Source organism: Paramormyrops kingsleyae, chromosome 24 (assembly GCF_048594095.1).
Source record: "Paramormyrops kingsleyae isolate MSU_618 chromosome 24, PKINGS_0.4, whole genome shotgun sequence".
Taxonomy (NCBI): domain Eukaryota; kingdom Metazoa; phylum Chordata; class Actinopteri; order Osteoglossiformes; family Mormyridae; genus Paramormyrops; species Paramormyrops kingsleyae.
The window spans coordinates 6188283-6206417 of NC_132820.1; the positions used below are offsets into that span (position 1 = coordinate 6188283).

The following is an 18135-nucleotide window of genomic DNA, read 5'->3' on the forward strand; positions in this document are numbered from 1 at the left end:
AAGTTTTCTCATGCAGGGGTGTTGCGAGGGCTGTTTTAGGGGGGCTGTAGCGCCCACCCCCCCCACCAAATAAACATACACTAATCAGTATTCAAAGTGTGTTCCCGTTCATTTCCATTGAAATCAGACCTCCCCCCCAGCAATGGTTTACCCCCCTTTTTATAAATCTCCAACAAAGCTTTGTGTAGCTGATTTGGTTAAAACTCCTATGATCAGAAGGTTGCTAGTTCAAATCCTAGACTTGGAAGAATGATTTCACTGATGACACATCAAGGCTATTAACCCCCAATGTGTCTAAAGACCGTCTGATCCTGCTTGTGCGATTGTGCCTGGCTTTGGGTGTAAGCATCTGTTAAATAAGCATAGGTTTGTCTCCTCAGGTTAAACTTGTACACTCCAACCTCTCTTCACTCCATTTTTCACTGCATTAGTTCCTCATCTGATTCTGGATGCATTTCGCAGGATTTGATGCGACTTCCTTATCTGACCGCATTTTTCACGGTAAGAGATTTCGGGACTAATTCAGCAACACATTTCGTCCGCATCTCCGTTGCTGCCACCGCATCTTTCCTGCACTTGTTGAGGGATTAGCGTAAACCCAGAGCTGCTGCGGTTTTTTTTATTTTTCCCTGTGACACTCACCGTTGTGCCGGAAGGGGAGCCTGATCGGGTAAGAGACAGGCCCTTTGTGCCACATCGCACTCGGCTGCCGTGTGGCTAAGGTGCAAAGCCCCAACCTCCCCTGCATATCTCACGGCGTCTATTTTTAATTTTTAATTTTTCGTGAAACTCTGTTAAAGGCGCCGGTTTCGCGGCTCATGTTTATTTATGAATCGGCCCGCAGTTTAATTTTTCATTTGACTGAACGTTTCTTCTTACCTTTTGCGGTCTCATTATTTTCATTTTTCCGCTGCATTTCCATCGCTATTCGTATACCACATTAAAATGTATTATTTAACAAATATAGGCATAACATATGCATACATACATTTAACCATAATAATGTGAGACACCTGAAGGGTATTAAGACACAGTTATATAATCAGGCATTAACAATATACATTTTAGGCATTTAATACCAGAACTGTACAGGTATAATGGCATCGGTGGCTGCATGTTTTTAACTAAAAAGCTGAGATATGCATTTTTCCGGCAGAAATGCAGCTGAGAGATGAGCATGCTCTTCGGTGAGTGACGGCTTTTTAACCCTTTTCGTTCTCCCTGTTTTGGCCTCACTGGCATTTACACAGTGAGCGGAAAAGCTGTGTTCGCCTGTATCTCGCTGCACTGAGGCACACTGCACCTTTGAGCACCCAGGCAAAAAAAAAACACCCAAATGTTTAACTCCGCAGCTCAGTCGGTGAAGGGAACAGTGTCAACCTCCGAACTGTTAATGTGACAGGTTCAGGGTCCCTGATTTAACAGGAGCGACGTTCATCCTCACATCTGGCACAACTGGAGGAGACCCGGAAAGCGAGAACTTCACCTACAAAGCAGCTCGACATCGTATGCGAGATGTACAGAGGTCAGAAGGGCAAGACACAGGTTACACGATGTCCCTTGAAATTCCGACTCTTCGGAAAGTAGGAGAGTACTGGGAGTTCCCTATAGGGACGCTGCTTATGTACCAAAGCCTTCATTAAAAAACCCCAGAGGAAGGAGAGCATTTTATTCTCTGTGTGGCATGACTCTAGTACCATAAAAAGAAACATAAACCTACAAGCCGTATAAAAAAAGGTACAAAACATAATCTTCCAGTCTTTATTCTGGAAAGGAGAACTTCACAGTCTCAAGGGCAAATTTATTTTATATTTTGGTCTATATGTGTTCTGCTAAAAAAATTCATAGTATACACAAATATAATCATTACATCAGCATGCTTCGCTTAATAGAGATAGATGATGTAATCTGTACACTTCTGTTAACAGAGACAAATGCTACCATGATGGTATCTCAGCATGCGTTCGGTGAGGTAACGAGTGATTTTGGTCGGGTGCTTACCGGGTTTTTCTTCTTCTTGTCCTTTTTTTGGCTAGGCTTCCGGTTGCTCACGAAGTAGTGGAGCGTGCCGTATTCGATGAGGGCGGCGAACACGAAGATGAAGCAGACGGACACGAAGAGGTCCATGGCCGTCACGTAGGACACCTTGGGTAGAGACTTCCGGGCGATGGTGCTCAGAGTTGTCATGGTAAGCACCGTGGTGATACCTACAGGGGGGGGGGGGGGGGAGGGGGGAGATGCGTCGAGATTCAAGGGGCAAAGAGGGAACATAGACCACTAGGAGGAGCCCCACTATCAGGGGTTATATATGACGGAGAAGACATGCAGAGTGCACTGGCAAAACTGAATGCTGATTGGCCCCTGGCGTGCCCCTTCACCTGTCACTCACCAGTTCAAAACATATCATTGGCTAATAAGGTTTGCCCCTCTATATATTAATTATGGCCCCTCTTATGCCCCGCCCACCTTCTAGAGAAGACACTAATGCAACTCAAGATATCGTCTAGAAGAGATCCCCCGTGAAAGAGCGAGTGGCGTTCTCTATTTCGAAGACGCCGTCCCACAGAAAGAGGCCGACCCTGCCAAGGAACGATTACCGACAAGATGGACCCGACGCCCGAGGAGTTCGACCAGCGAACGGCGGGCGGCAAACGGTTAAATCGCAGATGAATCATCCGCTGGGGCAGGAGGGCGTGAGCTATGATCTCGATTCCAAGGAAGCGAGAGTCGACCAATAGGCTGAGTCTCTCCTCGTCGTCCGTTTGTGTACACTTGAGAGCAGTCCAAGAGACATTACACCGCACCATCTGGCGTGCTGTGTTCTGCACCGTGGGGGACGGGATGACCACAGAAAGTGACAATACACGAGAAGAGGCCCTTAAATAAATTACACGCGTGCCGACTGCACGGACACCAAAGCCAAATCCCGTCTTTTCCCCCGCATGCCATTCATCATGCTGTGTTAGACTACGCAGGCTTTGGACCTAAATACAAAAGGAGCGAATGCTAAATTCTCTCTATATTTAATCGTCGTAATACCCCACATTTTCAAAAAAAAAAAATATATATACCACAGACGTTTAATCCTTCCAGCTGCCACCAGACATTCATCTCCCTAAAATCTTTCAGATGGAAACAAAGCAAATTTTAATCTTCGTTAATGTCAGCAGTCAGGAAGTATGACTTTGATACAGTTTTACTTTTTTATAGAAAAGGAAAAAAAAGATAGTAAATTTTGTTGCTGAGTTTGTATAAAAAAAATACATTAGGAGCGATGAAACCTTTGGGTTTTATGATACCGTTAGCTGGTTTACGGAGTCGTAGGGTCTCACAGGGTGTAGCAGCCAACAATGTAGTAACTACCAAAATGTAAAATAGCATGGCAACAACATAATACATTTCTCCATTGTTAATGCAATAAAAGTCGATAATCAACAAAAAGTTGGTATATTTTTGGTTCAGGAAATGTGTCATGTTATTGGCTAGTTAATACATTACTGATTTTAATTACATTAAGAATGGAAACAATTGTTATTTTATTGGCAGTTATTACATTATTGGCTTTATTGGCTTCTACAAAGCTGACAAAACACCACCAAAGGAATTTACAGCTTGAGCCCTGATTCCATAAAAGTGGACAATTTCCAGAAAGATGCAAAGTCTTTAACAAAGACTCTACTGCACCATTTGCCTTTGGCTATACGTGTAGCAAGGCTTAGATAATTATGGCATATCACAGGCTAAAGACGAGTACATATCAGTGAGAGTTAATTCAAGGCTGAATGGATTAAAAGCTATCAGATCTTTGTTTCCAGCTAGAGTCAGCTCCTACTGTGGACAGTCTGGACTTGTTGAAGAAGAAAACAATAATTAATACAACGTTACTGAATTCCATCGGGTTCCATAAAGGTTTGTCTGCGTTTGGGTAGTCAGTGAAGGATATTTTGCCCTGGCAGATGGTTTTTACCTAAGGAGGTCCTTGCTGGCACGGCATCCTTGTTAATCCAGAAGGACACCCAGGACAGGACGACGATGAGGGTGCAAGGGATGTAGGTCTGAATGGTGAAGTAGCCCATCCGTCTGCTCAGCTCGAAGAAGACAGTCAGGACCACATAGTCTCCTGAAGGAGGGAACAACGAAAGAACATGAGGAGGAGAGGTTCTCAGAAGAAAAAAAACATACTTTGTCAAATAGCTACAGGTCATTTCATACATTTGGAAGTTTGACTTGTGCCTTAGAGGTCAAGGGGACCAATGAAGTGTACCACAGCAGACTGACATCGAGGTAGGGCAAGTTTCACATTTAGTAGAACAGATCAATTTTAGAATATGTAAAAAAGAAAAATGCAGGACTTTACCTGAGACACTAATCAAAGGCACAAGAGAACAGGTGGGTTTTCAGTTTGGAATTAAAAATGGCTACAGCTGGGGCACATGTAACATCTTTGGGGAGATTGTTCCAGTTTTGGGTAACATAGTAGCTAAATTCTGCCTCACCATGTTTGGATTTATGTCTAGCTACTACTAGCCGACCCATCCCTAGTGATCCAAGAGGCCAGTCGGGTTTGAACTCTCAGAAAAGTATTTTGGTCCTGAGCCATTAAGTGATTTGTAAAAAAAAATAATAAAAATAAAAAAAATTGCAGGCCTGAATATGAAAGGGAACCATGGCTGGGTGGTATGGCAAGGTCTCACAGCAGGAACCACGGCAGGGTTCCAAGGAAGGGAACCATGGCTGGGTGGTATGGCAAGGTCTCACAGCAGGAACCACAGCAGGGTACCAGGAAAGGGAACCATGGCTGGGTGGTATGACAAGGTCTCACAGCAGGAACCACGGCAGGGTTCCAAGGAAGGGAACCATGGCAGGGTGGTATGGCAAGGTCTCACAGCAGGAACCACGGCAGGGTTCCAAGGAAGGGAACCATAGCTAGGTGGTATGGCAAGGTCTCACAGTGAGGAACCTCGGCAGGGTACCAAAGAAGGGAACCACGGCTGGGTGGTATGGCAAGGTCTCAAAGCGAGGAACCTCGGCAGGGTACCAAGGAAGGGAACCATGACTGGGTGCAACAGCAAGGTCTCACAACGGGGTACCAAGGAATTGTACCATGGCAGCATGTTACAGCCAGGATTAATTCCAGGGAACTATTGTGGGGTGTCACGGAAGACTCCCTGCTGATTTGAATCCGGCGATCTTTCAGGACTGCCTGAACAGCCGGCAACCCGCAGCTGCATTCTCAGAACACTAACGGTCTTAATCCCATGGGGGATGACAGCTCAGCTGGTTTCTGGTTCAGCTATACCACCTGCCCAACGTACACAGGTATACGGGCCAGTGTCAGTAACCCAGACCCTCCCCCACTAAACACACCTGCAGTGCGGAGATGCACGTGTTCTTCCCTCTGGTTCGTAATGGCCTAAACGTGAGGAATGTCCACAAGGGTCTTTGTAGGAACATTTGTCCTTATTATTGCAGCATTAACAGAGACCCCGTGTGACGGGAAGCTCCTGGCAGAGAAGAAGCTGCAAGTTAATATACTTATTAGACTTAGCCAGCGATGCTGCCGTCACGTCGCATTAAACTGCACTATTAATAACACCGGGCTCTGCCGCAAGGTCTGCCGCCATTCCACAGACGCCGCTTGTTCAGTGGGTGACAGTTTGTTTGTAGTGGCTCGAACCCAAACTGTGAAGTACCCCCCCCCCCCCCACTTAAGACATATATCGTTATCTAGTTCAGAATGAATTTCAAGGTCTCTTTAATTTGTAGGGAATTTAATTCTACTTTAAAAATAAAGAAACCACGGGTGGAAAGACAGACTACTGCACAGGATAAAGACACTTTATTGATCCCCAAGGCAGAATTGTCTTTTTCCCTACCGCACAAGACACAAATACAGGGGCAACCAGCACACAACTATCCCTGGAGCTGGGGGAGGATTAGGGTCTTGCTCAGGCACCCAACAGCATCATCAGTCTGCTGACCCTGGGATTCAGACCAGCGATCTTCTACTCATAAGCTCAACATCCCAACACACACCTAAAATTCTCACAGGGTGACGACTGAAGGACAAGCGGGATATAAAATGACACTTATTTTGGCAGGTATATGTGTCGACTAGCCATGGGATCACTGATCATTGATTTTAGAAGAGTCTACGCTGGATCTGTGTGGAACACCGAAACCACAACAGTCCAGGTCAATAATGTTCTTGTGAGATCACAACAGCTAACTGAAATGGAATACTCTGTTACAGAAGAATAGTCTAAATCAGTTTTTCACAATCTGGTCCTTGGGGCCTCACAGAAGGACGTGAACTGTCTGGTATGGAGCTCGGAGAGAGCAAAAACATGGACCGACTGTGGGTCCCTGAGGATCGGATTGGGAAACATGGGTCTAAATATCGATCGCAGAAGTCTCTACTCTAATAGTTCTTTTTTTGATCGTTTTGCTTTTTGCTGCCGCTGTGAGCCTTGGGGATGTTTATTTAATCAAACCGAGCTTTACGACAATTTTAAATCATCCTTGGCGTTGCCAACGGAACAGCTGTTTGTGTGTGTATTTACTTCGCACAGTAATTAAATGATGCGAGGTTCACGTTACAGCCAGGAGTTATGCGAGAACTCTCAGTCCTTAAAGGGCAAAACAGAAAAAAAGAATTAGCGAAAATCATCAGGAAAAATCGCAGAAATATTCCATTCCCTGCAGGGACCTCACCCAATCTGCTGTAATCTGGTCTTTTTACTAAAGAACTTTTCATGTTCTGGGACAGAGATTGACGAAACCACGTCATTAAAGAGACTTTAGCAAATATCGTCGCTGTCTGAGCTGCTGTCCAGTGATGGCTGTGCACTGAGAATCTAAGGATTTAAAAAAAAAACAACATTCTGATGTAGGTCACTGGATAGTGATAAATGCCGAGCTGCTATTTCAGGTAGAATGCACAGGCTGTAGGAAAATTCCCCTGGGATGGAGCCTTGACGGCGTGGTTCAGCCCCGCTGCAGCGGCAGGGGGCCCAGGAATCGTGGGTTTGGCCTGACGTCCGGTGACCCCTCACCCCTGCTGACAGGCTGTCATTAGCCAGCCGTGTCTTGTCAGCTGAAGGTCCCGGTTGCGTAATCGCGTCGCCATGGAAACAAGTCCAGTCTCCACCATAGTCTAGCTGCCTGTTTTTTTTTTTTTTTTTATACCTCACCTCAAGACCAATACCTCTCCCTCACTCGACATAATTAATTGTATTCGTAACGGGAAGTTTGACATTGCTTCCCTGCGTACAGCCTGGATCCGATTCTGGTACTGATGTGACGTTCCGCACGTGTGATGCATTTGGTTTTGTCTCTGTTGGACTCAGTTTAGAGGGGATAGCTGTCTCTGGGCATTCTGAAAATTAGGTTAGTCCTTCTAAAACGGTGAGTGTGTGTTTATTCATGCCATGAAAGATACAGCTCCTACTGGGCTTATGTAACAGGGCGCAGCTACATTATCACCACGTGTAATTATGTTAAATATATATTTTATACAATGACAATGCATTCACACACAGACACACGAATGGTAAATATATAGATATCTCTTCCGTTCGATCCAGTCTAAATGGTTTAGCAGAGTGTGATCTTTGTGGAACAATCGGAATGCTGATGGAATGCTAATCCTAATCCCGGACGTGTTCGGAAAGATCTGCATTTCAAAAGGCCGGTTATAATTAGTAAAGATGTGTGGAGGACTCGGTGCGGCAGGGATGCCGCACTGCGCCGTCTGCGGCTGCTAGCTGACATGCATGCGCACTCCGCTGGCTCAGGGGTCTCTGGAGCCTTTCCGCTGCTCTCCGCTGCACCCTCCGGCCTCCCTGTCTCTACAGCGATGATCTACGTGGCTCTCCAGATATCTCCAGTCACAGGATGGTGTTGGCGGTGCTCTCGCGAATTTGGATCTTCGTCAAAATTATCCACAAAAGAACGTGCGAGCGTTATTTGAGTAATGGTGTTCTTGCAGGCATCATGTGAGCATCAGTTGGGTTTAGCCTTGTCCTACGGTGTCAGCTTCCCACAGGCAGAGGGTTTCACAGGACTAGTTCAGTCCAACTACTCCCCTACCTCTCTTAGACTCTGTACTTGACTGGTAGTGTGTTTTGAACCTACTGCATAGGTTCCGGTCTTGTACTGTATAGGATCAGCAGAATGGGGCCAATGAAGACGGGCAATTGAATCAGAAGTAGCTTCTCTTTCAACATGCCACCATATTTCGCAGTGTGTAGACTCCCAATGGCCACTTAACACAATGCACTCCTGTCCGCGGCTCGAGGGCCGGGGGGGGGGCAGCTGGACCTTTACACATCAAAGGAACTAAATCTCCTGATTTGCATTAGCATGTTATTTAATAAGCAGACATTTTTTAAGGCAACATACATTTTTTGTGAATGCAGGAGCAGCTAGGGGTAAAAGGCCTTCCTCAAGCAACCAATGGCGAAATCACTCTGCCAACTCTGGGATCTGATTGGAGATTTGGTTATTAGACCAATGACATACGCAGGCCCCGCCACAAATAGCTACATCTGAAGCTGCACAAATGGCGACTATAAACAGACTTGATTCCTTTATAAGGCGGCCGCTAACGTCCCAAACATCCACGACCACGAATCTGAGCACTACATTATGCTCCATTTATTTTCCCAGTGGACCCATCTCAGCACATCGCTGATGTCACAGGGAGCCCTCTGCCTCTCATACCAGGTGCCCGCCTCCCATAAGAGGAGCAGCCTGATCTCCGGCGAAGCCTTGGGAACCTTCTCGTGCGCAGGCCATGCCCAATGGGGGGAGGAAAAGTGCAGGCCATTTCCCAATGCTGTAATTTCACCCAAGCCTATCAGAGACCTCGGTGATTGTGTGTTAATTGCTGAATGGTTACATGGGGTAATGGAGTGTAGCAAAAATACCATAAAATTAGCCGTTACCATATTAAAAAGTTCCTGTCAGTGACTCCCGACCTAAGTTGTTGACAAGGGGAAGCTGGGAAGTGTATAGACTGAGGATGGCTTCTTATTATAGCTGTTCCATATTAATAAATAATAACAGGGCACTTCATTTGCATAGTGAGAGCTATGCTTCTCCGCTGGCGTGCTGCGCCTGCCCGGAAAAGGCACTGCAATTCGCTCTCCCTGTATTCAGCTTAAGGGGCTGTTTTTCTGTTTTACTGAGGCTTTCTCATGCTTTATATAGCAAGGGACATGTTTAAAAAAAAAAAAAACAGCACGGGGGAATGGGTTTTTTGGTGTCTTCCCCATAACTGAAAATACTGTCCCTGTACAGGTGGAGCTCGAGTGTTTGGTTCTCTCATGTTACAGCAGCTCTAAAGCTTTGGGCTCTATTGGAGTTATGGTTTACCTGTCTTGTGCTCCTGGGAGACTTTGGATACATGCAGATTTGAAAATGTTCTAGCACCCACTGGACGTCTCCCTCTCCTTCGTTCCTTTCTCACAATGCATCACGTATAAACACATTTTTTAATATCCCTATATGCAATTCATTTCTGTATCGACGTATCCACCGAAACGGGGAGCACGCCGAATATTTATGCCAGCTATGCAAAAAGCGTTGGAGAGTGGAGGGAGAACGCAGGGATTAAATCCACTGCAGAGGAGAAGTACACTCCAGATCTGTAAGAACGGGGATGCCAGTGGTCGGATGCGTCATTCGGCATTCCACGAATAAGCCCTGAATGGAACACAGCCTGGATGTTTGCACGCGCTCAGTGCGCGGCTCTGCTTGTTAGTCATGGCGGCTCCGGATTCGTCCTGCCGAACATCTGACCTGTAAACTGTGGGCATCTGTAATCTGAGAGGGGAGGGATGCTGATGGATCCTAAGGCTGCAGTCCCTGTAGCTAAATCACACAGATCGATGAACACAGACAATGGGGCGGGGTGGGGGGTAGGGGGGCACGTCGGAGTCTACAAGGTCATTATGCGAATAGCCTGCACAAAAATAAATTTGCCATTACGTTCGGCGTCAAAATCGAAAGTGGTTAACAGAACCAAAGGAAGGGGCCAGCAGATGGCCAAAGCCGGTGATCCGTTTCCATTTCCTGGAGCCCCCCCTTGGCCCTGTTTAACAGCGCATTTTAAACTCATTTGTCCGAGCAGTTAGTTCTGATATTCTGCAACAAAATCCGGAAGGTGCTTTCTGACTATGCTACTTAGTAAATAAATATCTGCTAATTGCTCACTGCCACCATACCGCTACTGGAACCTGTCTTGAGTAAATGGGGGCCTCGCTGGTCTGCCTTGACTGTTAAGCAATGAGATTTCTATCCCCAGTCCACACCAGGGGCAACTCTATGATTTTTTTTAAGATGGGAGGTATAAGAGAGGCAATAATTCATACAGAGGGGTAAACCTTATCAACCAAAGATATGTTTTGAATTGGTGAGTGACAGGGGAGGGAGGACTCTGGGAGCCAATCAGCTGTGTATGCCCCTTGTCTAGATACATCACTCTATCCCCAAAGAGATTAATGGTGCAATAATCCCATATGGAATCATGGGCCCAGTCAGAAAAATGTTTATTTTTAACAATATCTGTCCTCACTGTGGATCCTTTGCAGAGGTGGAGAGTTGAGGTCGAGAAAGTAAAAATCCAGACCAAGATTTGGTTTCAACCAAACAGTTGAGTATGAAGAGTTACAATCACATTGCACTGAACCCTTTGATTGAAACAAAATCTTGGTCTGGATTTGTACTTCTTGGACCTGGACTAGCCACCTCTGCTCCTTTGATTGGCACTGACAGACAACACCAGGAGGGTGAGCTGGATTGAGCCCTGCAGGGATATTTGTCGCAAATGGGTCCAGAGACTCAATAGCGAGAGAGAGAGAGAGAGAGCGCGAGGTGAGCAAGGAGAACACTAATGGCATAAGAATCTCGGCCTCCGACGAAAGCGGACAGGACTGTAAATAGCATTAGAACAGTTGAGACTGAAATATACACAGACAAAACCTTATGTTACATTTCAAACCATCAAAAAAGACAGTATGATCAAAAGAGACACAACACTCACAGAAGAGGAGAATTACTTTACAAGACACAAAAAAAGCAAACTATTATCCCAGCCACTGAGTAGCATTTGCTCTAAATCTGCATGGATTCCTCAGCTCTGGGTTACAAATCCTTGTCTTTCCCAACAATTATGTGAGATATATGCAAGAGTAATGCTAATAAATTACAACGTGTGGCCAGAACGTCTCTACAGAACAACAGGGACGCATTAAGTGTTAGCGTAACACACCACGTGGGAGACTGTAGCTTGGTCTACGTTACTGGTGTACGTTACTGGTGTGAGGTGAGGAACGTAGCGTCATGTTTTGGTGGCACAGGTGGCAAGGAAAACAGCTAAATTATGCCTCGGGGGGGGGATAGTGTCGCTCTCCGATCGCATTTTCACTTTTCTGATGTTTCTTTGGACGACGCATGTTAAGCGCACGTTCACACCCTCAGTCCCCGTGCAGATCCTGGGCACTAACAAGAAACCAGGCATGGTTAAGATGAAAATTTCACACTATAATAAAAACAATGATCAGTCATAAAATATTAACGATGATTTTCTTTCCTATTGTCATTTGCGATTTTGTTCGGAAGTACATGGCTGCCAAGGAGAGACTGAGCACAGTGACCTGTTCAGGCACCATGTTTGCATGTCTCTCCACAGACGCAGCCACCGAAACAGAGAGCGCGCTTAATGTTTATGCCAGCTATGCAAGAAGTGTTGGAGGGTGCTGTGCAAAAACAGGGATTTAAACCCACTGCAGTGGAGAAGCTACGTGGAAGAATCCGCATATGTGACTCTTCCATTTTCTGGGCTGAATTCAAATATCTAATCGGAATTTCTCTATCATGCAAGGATTTTGAGTGACATACAATTGAACTTAATGCTATATATATTTATAGCATATGTGCATGGTGGAAGTGATTTATATTAAAGGTAGAAGTGTATGATTTTCTGCTGTACTGGATCTCAGGAACATCCCTCTTAAGGGTCCAGCAGAATTCACCAAGCACACTCACCTGGATATTTTTTTTTGCGATATCAGACAGAGAGCAGGACCCTGTCTCAATATGTCCAAACGTGTTACAGTCTGTTAGGGGCACAGATCCCCCCCCCCCAGACACACGAGAGGCTGCTGCAAACATGCTTGACATGCTTGGCCTTCAGATGTCGTCTGCCGCTTTCGCAAAATCCCCAAAGTGTCCTAAAAATTCCCATTTCATTTCTTATGCTGACTTCGCCATATACCGAAACCACGACGGGGAAAGTCGCGACGCCGAAGGGTCGACTGTACTTTGCATCCTTCTGTAAAGCCTTAAAAATGTTCATAAAAATAAAATATTTTTTTCCTGAAACTTTAATATACCCATATATTCCTAATAAGGAATTATATACTATCAATATAGCCTGAAAATTATGTCACTCAAAAACCACGAGAGCAAAAATAATAGCATAAAATGTACAAATAGTACATAAAATGCACCCCTTACTTGCTCTGTGACAAACTCTTTGTTGGGCAGTATAATCATCCAAGCTAACAGCTAAAAGACCAACAAATAAAAATATCTCTTTAAAATGCTTCATACTTGCTGTTATGGTGGAACCACAAGAGTGCTTATCATATTTACGATAATGGAAAATCATAGTGCGTGCTTCTAGAACGTCTTTAGAGGATATACATCATTTAGCGAGCCTTGCCGTACCTTGACCGATTAAACAGAATGATTTATAGGATGCCCTTTGAGTTTGAGGCTAGATTTCATTTTCTGAGACATTTTCATTGTTATTTGCCAAAAAAAAAAAAAAAGATGCTGATGAATCTAAATAGGGATGTTTGCTTTAGGAAGTGTCTCCAGAGCATCCGTGTGTGTGGGTGTGTGTGTTTGTGGGGGGGGGGGGGGGGGGTTGATGCTGACACGCCACACTGAACGAATCCAGAGGCTACCTCACAAAGCTACATGCTAAAACACGAATGGAACCTCCACAACATGCCATTATGTCTTTCAGGTAATCATTTGTTTTGACAGGGTGCATGTTAATAAATCTAAGAGAGAAAAAAAAAACTCTCTAATGTTGTCCTGTGCACCAGCGTGATGAATTCAATTTCTGCTTATTTACCTATAATGATTGTTCAGTATTAACAGGCATTCCATCCCAGGTTTCATTTTGCTTTGTATCCTTACACTGTCCAGAATAGACCCTCCTGGGCCCTGTTAGTGGATAAGCAGCTGAAAGATGGATGGATAGATTGCTTGATGGATGGATGGATGGATGGATGGGTGGATGTTAGAGTGAAACGAACCAGAACACAGATAATGTGAAAAGCAATCGATTCCTAAGCAGCCTGTACCTGACACTGTCCTCACGATCTCCGACGTGTTCCTCAGTCCAACGAAAGAGAATTGGTACAGCCTCCAGGAACGTATGTCACCAACCTCCACGGAGCTCCTCTTCCACCTGTAGACTATCTCCTCCTTGGGGTAGCCATCTGAGGGAGGAGAGGGGGACACTGGCGACTGGGAGAGCCTATCCGGTCCAAAGCCTCCCGCGGGCAACAAGGTAAACCTCAAAGTGTTGGCGCAACGTCGCCGGGTGAAACCAAAAAAACCGCGAGCCAACTCAGAGAGGCGGCGGTTTGCCGCATGTTGGCTGCATTGCGACGCTCTCTGCCCGCAAAGTCCTCACTCCAGCTGCGGCCCTCAGGGCGCTCAGAGGCGATCGCACAGCGAACAGGTGACGTGTTATGCGGTATAAACCCCGCAGAAGGCCCGGCTAATGGGCTTTTTAATTGAAGAGCCCATGGGCGCTCTGTAATTGGGGAATGATGAGCCTTTAAGTCACGGCTGTTTGGAATGGTGTCAGGAGGTTCTCAAGAGCCCTCGGTGATGAGGCTCCATCCATCGTTCTGTCGGTTTCCCTTAGGAATGAATTATTGATCTGCATTTTCCTTACTGAAAAATGAGAGCACTCCGCCAAGCAGCCATTTAGGAGAGCTGTTTATAAATGCACACACAATCCGCCGTGTCATGCAGCACCTCATGCACTGCATCTAATTCCATTCCAGGCACCAGAGAGAGCCAAGTCTTTCATTAGCTTTATAAATACCAGTTGTTATGATACAGATATCTTGGGTAGCATGGCACTTATACTACTACAACCTCGGGGGGGGACACTTTGAATCCCTACAATATGTGCAGGGAGACTTTTCTCCCTGCGCTGCATGGCGTTCCTCCTACACCCACAAAATCTGCAGTTAGGTGAAAGAGGGACTTGCCAATGTGTCGCTCGTGAGTACACAGTTGCTCGCAGGGAGCCAATGACTAACTCCCGTAACACTTTTTAGAAAAAGGATCAATTACCTTAATTTAGTTCATTTTATTTTGCTTATACATGTGTACATTGATGTACCACAAGGGATTTAACTCTCCAAGACAAAATTTAATTGGCTTGCCAATTGGATATCCTCCCCCTCCCTCCCGGTCAACAACATTTATCGTCACCCCACTTGACATAATCTTGCACTATATCAACCATATAGCTCTGCAGACTATTGTCTTTAAAGTGACTCTCATCATAAGTAAGGTTGAAGAGCCCTGCTCTAAACTGTGTGTGTCCTGTGACAGCCCAACATCCCATTCCAAACGTCCCTGGCCTTTCTACTTCCTGGGATAGAATCTCAGCTCCCTATACTGGATAAGCGGTTGGATGATAAATGAACACAATTTTCCATTCTTTGAGCTGTTCCCTGTTGTCTCTCTCTGGAGCTTTTAACATTGAAAATTTGGTGTTTGTCCCCTTAACTGTAATACTACACGACGACTTAGAACACCCTATAACCCATCTGCCTGCCCCTGTCCAAGAAGACAAAGTACAAAAAAATTGTGTTCATCTGAAATCAAGCGTGGTCCCTTGATTTCTCTTTGCAGACCTATGTGTGCAATGGCCTGTGGAGTAAGGAACGGAAACTGGGCAAGCAGCTCCAGTTAACGTAATGATGGCTTCATCAACAAGGTATAGGGGGCCGTTCTTGGCTTCTGCCGCCGCCCTAACTGTGCTCACATCTGAACGCGGGTGAGCATGAGGCCAGACTTACAGCTTGAAAACTCCAGGGGGCAGGAATGTTCATCCATCGGAAAGTTGTTCAGTTTAAGCTGGCACTCGGCATCGATGGTCAACCTGAACGTAGAAAACAAGGCCGGTTAGGGGTGAGCAGCTGATGTGACCCCCCCATCCCCCCCCCCCCCATCTCCCTGAGATAGTCCAGTCAGCCTTGAATCTGCTTGGAGGGAGGAGGGGCTTTGTGGAGCAATCCAAGCAGCCGTTCGCAGTACATGCGGGGTGAACGTCGCCGCCGCTATCCAGTGACACAGAAATATCGCCTCCCATTCATGCATTTTCATCCTGTCATGTCATATTTCTTTCAGCATTATCTGGCCGCAATTAAAAGCTCGCGGTCAGGTCTTAGCTGAAAAATAGGAGCATCAATCACGGGCCCCTCGTTAGCCTCATGAGGAGGATGCTGCATTCCAGCCCGTGTCGAAGTGCCGCTTGTCCAAGATCGCGCACAGTGCTCAGGGGTGAATATGAATCAGGAAGAGGAACACCCAGCAGCACGTCAACCTATCATGTTTCACCAATAATCGCACAGAATCCTTCACTGTCATTCAAGGACGAACTACTGTGAATCCTCTTCCTTATATAACCTAAATCCGCTCTGTCCCAAGCCCCCTCTAAATGACAAATACAAGCTTTACCTCAAGGTGTAGAGGATCCTGCCATCGTTCCAGATCCTCAGCATGCGGTTGGGTGTAGTGATCCAATGCGCGTCGGCCTTCTTGGAGTTGCGGAAGAAGGTGTCGGGGATCCAGATCTTGCCCACCATGTTGCTGTTGAGTCGCAACACTTTCATCGTGCTGTTAAATTTCAGACGCCTGTCGTACCACGTTTGGGCAAAGAATATATCGATGGTGTACTCCTGTTTGAGATAGCGACAGGAAGTGACATTAACAATTATTGGTAGCATAGGGTTTCATGTTGGTCAAAGGCCGCTGGCTCATTGTACCTGAATGTTTGGAGAAGGACACTCAAATTACAGTTGCTATGATAAAACATCTAGTTGCTTAAATGGCCACTGGATGAAAACTTCACACGTCAAGTTACAAGAAAGAGAACCATGGCTAATCTGTGTCCTTGGGACTCAATACACATTGACGTAAATTTTATGTTATAGTCTATCAAAGAATTTGAACTTGCTGCCTTGGGCCACAACTGAATCACAATTATTCTTAAGCAAAATGATAGCAAATACAAGCTTAATGTATATGTCATTCTTAAATGACATATCCAGAGATAAAGTCCTTTGTTAACGACTAGAGGATGACATTCTATAACCCACAGAATACGTATGTGTTCTTGAAGCAAAAAGAGACTTTTCTGCTAACATTCCATTGCCCCCCGATGAATCACTCAGTTGAGTTGAAGAACCTTGAATCTTTCCACCCAAGAATAAGAGGTCTAAGAGGACAACGAATGGCCTCCCCGAGCTCAGAGAAGACACCTCCTAAAGCAGCTTCTGTCTGGGTCACCATAATATGGCTTGCTATTATTATTAAACATGTTTCGCTAAGAGACCAACCTTAGAGGTCGTGTTATGAATGCCCACCCAAAACAGCACAATGACAAGCAAAGAAGGGAGGTTGCAGGACATTCCGTTTAGCGTTATTTTGACTTTCCGCAATCGTAATGGGCGTTAGCTTCGAAGTGAAATGCTGGGTAAATGCTAGGGATTTGGGTGTGAGAGCAAGCAGAGGTATGAAAAGCTTACATTGCTGCAGAGCTCAGCCAGACAACGAGCTGCACATGGGCGTCATATATGACGTTAAATAAAACACGATTTCCGTGGCAATTTAAATCACAATCCGCCCAATCAAAAACTGAGGCAAACTCCCATCTCATTCATCTACATTCATAAATATTAGCTCTCCCATATCAAAATGAAGCAGATAAACGTAAGGGTGCGGAAGAGCGATTCTGTCTCGCAAACACATCTAAAACTGCTATTTTTGACTGTCTCGTGTGACATCTGGGAAGAACATATAAATGGAGCGAAAGGCAATCGCGGCTCGGGGAAGCTCTGTCTCATTCATCTAGATTGTATCTGTGGAACCTCGAGTGTCGCGGCCATGCGTCAAGCTCCGGCCCGGCCCTCGCGGATAACAGCTTAGTCGCCGCACGCAAATCGGATCTCATCCCTTTGCCAATGTAATGAAATATGAAAAAAAGAAACAATGATGCCATACTCCTATATGGAAAAAAAGAAAATGCTGTGGCTGGCCATAAATACACCCCAACTGAACAATTTGTTGAAGCTAAGTAGCTGACCTAAGCAAATGATAAAAGTGCAGTTCCAGTTTTCCCATAAATCTTTGTTGATTCCAAATTAAATAATGCAAGGATATATATATATATATATATATATATACACACACATATATACACATACATACATACATACATATACACACACACACATATATATATATATATACTGTATACACATACATATACACACACATATATATATACATATGTGTGTCTCTGTGTGTGTGTGTGTGTGTGTGTGTGTGTGTGTGTTTTATTTTTGTGCAGGACAAAACAGCCAAGAGCAATTCTAGAATTTTTAAGGTGGGGGGGGGGGAGGAGGGAGGCACAAGAGAACCAATAATTCATTAAGAGGGACCAAATTTATCACTAGCCAATGATGTTTTTAATTTGTGAGCAATGGGGAGGGGTCACTCCGAGGACCAATCAGCTTTCAGCTGATTGAGTAATACATAAAAAAAAAAAACTGGAACCGAATGAGTCACACTGTACTTAAAAATATTATAATCCAGCAACCTCCCTGTTTCTATGATGGCCCATTGTTTTACGGCTTTATGCTTTCCTCCTGACATCTACAAAAAAAAAAACTTGCCGATTCGTGTGTGATTGTGTGAGAGTGTGTGCGAGTGTGTGCTCTCTGATGACATGGCAAACCAGTTACTGTAATCATACAAGAGCAGCAGGATTTGCTGAGCAATAATTAACCGTTACTACATTGTTCT

The 18135-nt window shown here is 45.2% G+C and overlaps 1 protein-coding gene across 3 annotated transcripts in view; it reads right to left on the bottom strand.

Moving 5' to 3' along the window:
* The window catches only part of gabrg2 (gamma-aminobutyric acid type A receptor subunit gamma2), a 57852-nt gene that overhangs the window by 7809 nt on the left and 31908 nt on the right, over nucleotides 1-18135 (bottom strand). For all 3 annotated transcript variants that reach the window (XM_072706440.1, XM_023803549.2, XM_023803548.2), the window contains exons 4-8: nucleotides 15787-16007; nucleotides 15126-15208; nucleotides 13383-13520; nucleotides 3968-4120; nucleotides 2002-2207 (exon numbers count right to left, since the gene is read on the bottom strand). In XM_072706440.1, the coding sequence (XP_072562541.1) occupies nucleotides 2002-2207; nucleotides 3968-4120; nucleotides 13383-13520; nucleotides 15126-15208; nucleotides 15787-16007 (801 nt within the window). The remainder of the gene's footprint in view (nucleotides 1-2001; nucleotides 2208-3967; nucleotides 4121-13382; nucleotides 13521-15125; nucleotides 15209-15786; nucleotides 16008-18135) is intronic.